This window comes from Pinus tabuliformis, chromosome 8 (assembly GCF_031772625.1).
Source record: "Pinus tabuliformis cultivar Carrire ecotype Pingquan chromosome 8, CPIR1, whole genome shotgun sequence".
NCBI lineage: Eukaryota > Viridiplantae > Streptophyta > Pinopsida > Pinales > Pinaceae > Pinus > Pinus tabuliformis.
The window spans coordinates 1,795,580,960-1,795,586,482 of NC_142294.1; the positions used below are offsets into that span (position 1 = coordinate 1,795,580,960).

General features: G+C 37.8%; 1 protein-coding gene across 6 annotated transcripts; it reads left to right on the forward strand.

The window, feature by feature from the left end:
- Nucleotides 1–361: 361 nt before the first annotated feature.
- On the forward strand, nt 362–5,260 carry LOC149243414 (serine/arginine-rich splicing factor RSZ21-like). Of its 6 annotated transcripts, none has more exons than XM_089374500.1 (7): nt 362–668; nt 1,557–1,647; nt 2,860–2,948; nt 3,063–3,294; nt 3,838–3,933; nt 4,107–4,229; nt 4,310–5,260. In XM_089374500.1, the coding sequence occupies exons 2-7, from the start codon at nt 1,559–1,561 to the stop codon at nt 4,386–4,388; spliced, it is 708 nt and encodes a 235-aa protein (XP_089230626.1). In that variant the 5' UTR covers nt 362–668; nt 1,557–1,558; the 3' UTR covers nt 4,389–5,260. The 6 variants fall into 6 exon arrangements, with proteins under 6 accessions (XP_089230626.1, XP_089230628.1, XP_089230627.1 ...); XM_089374501.1 differs by having other exon boundaries at nt 366–668; nt 4,323–5,237; XM_089374502.1 differs by lacking the exon at nt 3,838–3,933.
- Nucleotides 5,261–5,523: the final 263 nt, after the last annotated feature.

Sequence of the window (5,523 nt, forward strand, 5' to 3'; positions counted from 1 at the left end):
TAGTTAATTAAAAAAAAATAAATTATTTCAAACTTACCTAATCTATATTATAAATATTGAGAAATCTCACATAATTTTTTATTATTATTATAAATATAATTAATCATAATTAAAAATTAAACCAACTTAAATCTTAATTTACAAAGCCGAAATTCATCCTTTCCTTACTAAATATAAATCTAAAAAATAAAACCCCATTGTTACAAAATTACTTAATTTCCTTATGAGCGGCCCCAAATTTTGAAACCCACTGTTCCTTTCCGACTCAATTTAAGGGCATTTCCAACTTTTTGAAAACCCCATTCACCCATTTTAGCAACGATATTAAAAGCCGCAACCCATGTGACTGGTTGCGAATTTCCACGTGTCAGCCTAAGGGAGACCCCAAAGAGGAATATCTAGGGTTTCCATTTGTTCATAAAATATTCTTCTATATAGATGGTTTTGAAAACCCCAAAAGGCTCTGAAATCGCTCTTGATCCCGTCTTTCCCTCTATATATTCCTCGTCGATGAATGATCTGAGTAAATTCAGTTCCATCTGATCTGTGCGGGTATTTGGAATTCTGTTAGTGCAGTTTCAGGGTTTTTTTCAGCTACTGTTTTGCGAGCATTTTCAAAGGCCTGGTCTGAAGAACTGCGTATATTCAGTGATTTAAACTTTTCTAAGGTGAGAGTGCGATAATCTGTTTTATTTGACGCAAACGCAGACGGTTTTATTTTTTATTTTTACTTTGATTTTACTGGTGTTTAAGAAAGATTGCGGGGCTTCTTTTGTTTTATATTATGGTTCTGAAATTTTAGGTGTTCTTGCGCGGGTGATGATTTCTTTATATTTAGATTTCGAGAGATATTGTGTAGGTGTAGATTTGTGGGGTTTTATTCTTGAGAACCTAAATTTAAGGGGTGTAAGATGTATATGGGGTTTTGAGAGGGATTGCTTATATTTTATTTTCAAGATTGTTTTTCTCCCCTCATTTTATAATTTTTCAAAGTTTCAGTTGCTATTAAACCTAGATATGAAAGGGTTATGGAATTAGTGTTTGACAAAATAATGAAAAAGAAGAAGATCGCAGCTTCTGTGACGACCATCTAGGTGGGTCGTGCTAAAGTGGTTAATCAACTGAACTTTCTTCAGAGTCCCAGGTTCGATGTGTCTAGGAACATGTTGCTGTTCTCCCGTGGCCATTTTCAGTCCAATGTTATGATATCTCAGAGTTAACCAGGTCTTGGATGGATGAGGTCAACTGCAAGATCTGGCAACTCTGTTTCAATAGAATCTCCTCTGACACGTAATTCTGTGTTGATCGGGGGTGTTTCTATTTTGATATGTAGTCTGCTTCTTTTTGCATTGAGAAAAAATGTTTTTCCCTGCTGTAAATATTTTTTTTAAATGGGGAAATACATTTTTTTGGTGTGTCTTGAGGATTTTAATTTCCAGTTGCAATTGCCAGTGGAATACATATGACATTGTTTGAAAACCATTACTTAGTTGTATTTTTATATTGCGTTTGTATAAATGTCTGATTATTTATGGGCTTCAATGTGGTGGGTGTAGCCATGTCTCGTGTGTATGTTGGCAATTTGGATCCTCGGACCACTGAACGTGAGCTGGAGGATGAATTTCGTGTTTTTGGGGTCCTCCGCAGGTATGATACCGTTTTGCTCGTTCTTTTGCGTTATAAATTATTCTGTGGAACAGTATAAACTCTTCCGAGTCTGATTTTAGTCAGTGTTGTCTATTCTGAGTATGAAATGATTGCAAGACACAAATGTAAGTCAGATTGTCTTGGTGAGTGTTTGGAGTCGTACTCAATTGTTGGACTTGCAACTATTTAGCGTCAGACTCGATTGTTGGATTTGCAAGATAAATTCAAATCAGATTGGACTTGCACGACAAACGTGCTGCGTGGCTCATCTAGTTATTAATACATGATTCAGTAGTGTTTGAAATATGATTCATGTAGCAAAATGTAGGTTGCTCTCTTTTCATTCTGGTTTCAATTGCTTTTTAGTTAGCAGACTTATCTAATTTGTTTATTTTTATCAGGGCATGCGATAAACATTATGTATCATCTTTTGTGTTTGGCAACTTAATGTGCTATGCAGACACGGTAGACTTATTAGTTGGGTTATTTTGGATGATTTGGATATTCAATATTAATGTCTAGTGCATTTTATAACTGACTGATCCTTTTTGTTTCCTGTAGAAAAAAAGTGTTTGGGAATGGGGGCCATCCTAGGAAAATATAATTTGCCCTATTGTCTAGTATGCAAGTGAGATTGAGGGTACCCTTGGCAGCCCCACACTAATATTTGCAAACAACAGATCCTCCCATTGAAAAAATTGTTTGGGAATGGGGGCCAGTCTGAGAAAATAAAATTTGTCCCATTCTTTGGTCTGTAAGTGAGAATGAGAGTTCTGGTATAGCCCCACACAAATTTATAGTGAGGGTACTGGTACCTTGCCAGCCCCACATTAATACTTTTAAACAAGAAGTTGTTCACATCTACATACTCCGTGGCCTTCTAGAATTGAACATGTAATCATTGAGGTGAAAGCCAGTGTTCTTTATTGTTAGGCCAGGTCCACTTATGATGTACAATGGAGTCTTTTGTTGTTTTTGAATGGATCTTAAATATTTTTTAATTATCTTGAAGAATTTGATTTATGAATTTGTTTGGTGGTTTTAAGCTTGTGGAGCCTTAATAGTAGTTCTTGTAAATTTGTTGTGGCATTATTAATGATAATTTCTCAAGCCTCTTAGATTGTAAACCACTTTCATTCATATACTCAAGTGATTTTGGTGACTTTTATAGTGTTTGGGGGTACTTTTAACACAGTTTTGTGACTTGTATAGTGTCTGGGTTGCACGAAAGCCCCCAGGCTATGCCTTCATTGAGTTTGATGATCGTCGGGATGCTATAGATGCTATTCGTGCATTGAATGGTAAGAACTGTACCATAGAGATGACTCCTTGAAATTATATTATAGCATTGATTATAGGGGGGAATGCTTGTTAGATTGAGACAGTTATATTCTGGTTTTGGATGCTTGTTATAGGTAAGAATGGGTGGCGTGTTGAGATGTCCCGGAGTTCTAGAGGAGGCGGCGGTGGTGGTGGCGGGGGTGGTCGTGGCCGTGGTGGAGGAGATGATTTGAAGTGTTATGAATGTGGCGAGCCTGGCCATTTTGCACGAGAATGTCGCTTGCGTATAGGTCCTGGAGGGTTAGGAAGTGGTCGCCGTCGGAGTCCCAGTCCTCGATACAGGCGCAGTCCAAGTTATGGGCGTAGGTAAAATACATATCTAGATCTGATATCTTTAAATATGTGGTTTCAATTTTGTTATTGATTTCAAGGGTTTCAAGGCAAGTTCTTGTGCTTAATTTTAAAAGCAATACAGTTCAGGGAAAGATAAATAATAAAGTCATAGACACATAATTGGAGGTTATTATTTTTTTGCATATTTATGCGTATCAGTGATTTCAAGGGTTATATATAATTTGTAATTCGTTCTTATATCTAACATGTGGCCGTGATTTGTATGCTTGCTGTGTTTGTGCTTTTCTTTTCCATTTGGGATTTTTCTCTGGGTTGTTGGTTGGGTTCTGTGCATGCTCATTGGATGGACTTGGACGATCGCCTTGACTTGGATGAATGGTTGTGGATGACTTTGGTCTCGCCAATAAATAATGTAAGATATTAAAGCCTGTTATGATTATTATTATTAGCATGATGTATTCTAGATATAGTCCTGGTTTTTGTGGAGATCTGGCAACTGGGACACAGCGTTCAAGTTGTAGTCAGAGTTGTGATAATTGGTAACTACAGTGCCAGTCCAGGTTATGGTAGCAGGAGCTATGGAAGGAGAATTCGGAGCCCATCCTATAGCCCCTATGATGGAGGTTATGGGGATGGGTATAGGTATGGCAGGTAAGGCTGAACAGTCTGGTTTTGAGCTGAAGCGAAATGGCCAATGCCTGCCAGAAGGCATAGGAGATATATGAATGAAAGAATGAACTATTACAGTTCACAACTATAATGTTGCTGTGTGCTTCCAGTCTTGTTTATAGTGTTTTAATAAGTTCCTCTGTTCCATTTTACAGGAGCCGCAGTCCTCGTAGGAGTCGCTCTCCAAGACGTCGAAGCTACACACCTAAACGTGGACGAAGTATTAGCAGGTCACCTCCACCTCGTCGTGATCGACGAGTTTCTCCTTATGCTAATGGGTACTTGCCTTTTTTACCTTCTGTGTCTTCAAATTTTTAATTCCAAATACTTCTTGCTTTACTGAAAGCTAAAATTGTAGTTTGTTATTGCAGAAGCCCCATTGGCAGAGATCGACGTCGAAGTCGCAGCTAAAGAGTGTCAGAAGGATTTTCTCTTAGATTGAGAAGAATTGTTTTACGGCATGATGTGTATTATATTGTCCTTTAATGGGTGGGATCTTTGGAGAATGAAAATATGGTCAATATTCAGTCTGCATGCAGCTGCTGTGTTGGATATTTGGCAGTTTTGTTATCTCAAGTGGCACATTGTTTATTAATTACCAGCTCGTTGCTAACTAATGGCTCGACAGAATGATAGGCCTGCTTGATATAGAGTTGGACTCTGATCCAGTCTAAATCTTCGGTATCCACAGTAGATGGTCTCATCGGCTGCCTGCTATTTGGATAAGTTTCTTTCCTGTTTATGCCTTTGTTTTTTTATTTAAACATCAATCTTTTATAATGACAAACAAAAGTATGGTTTACTGTTTTCTGGCTGACATATCCAAAAATAAGTATAATGGTTACAATTTGTTGGTATGAGAAAATGTTGAGAGTAAATCTCACTCGGGTCTTTAACTTTGTTTCTGTGTTCTGAGGTGTGGTTTTGCTAAAAACGGCATGGCACGGTACTGCTCCGCACCTTCTCCCTGCCTGGGTAGTCTGCCTCATCGTCCCATGTCGTCTCCTGGATAGTGTGCCTCTTCGGTCCTTCTGGTTTCCTCATTTGCACCACTACTGCAATTCGATGCCCACAGATCTTGGAAGTTTGGTTATCTTCATGATTAGGGCTCTTCAACGAAATATTGACTTCAACAAAATATTACTGCTTGCACTGTGACTTCAACAAAATATTACTGCTTTCACTGTGACCTTGTATGGCTGCGGAACTACTGGAATGGGGAGGTAGATGCATAATGTATTATGAAATGAACATAAGTTATTTTTAATTAATCCTTTTGAATGGAAGGTCCCTCTTTGTTTGTTGAACACTACCCTCTTCACCCGATCAATCAAGAAATAAGAAAATTCTAGGCTCTTGGTAAAATCAATGGTTTTATGACATCATTTAACATTTTAACATGTAGTACAAATCTGTTGCACAAAGGAGCAGCGTTGCAATCAAGTCCATTTACAACATATCCGTTAACATATCGTCAGCTTTAATTATAGGCACTGTTAACAATTAGTGATGCGTTATTCCGAAGTCACTTTAATGATTACCTGCAGGAAAGATACCATTACCCGAAATTTA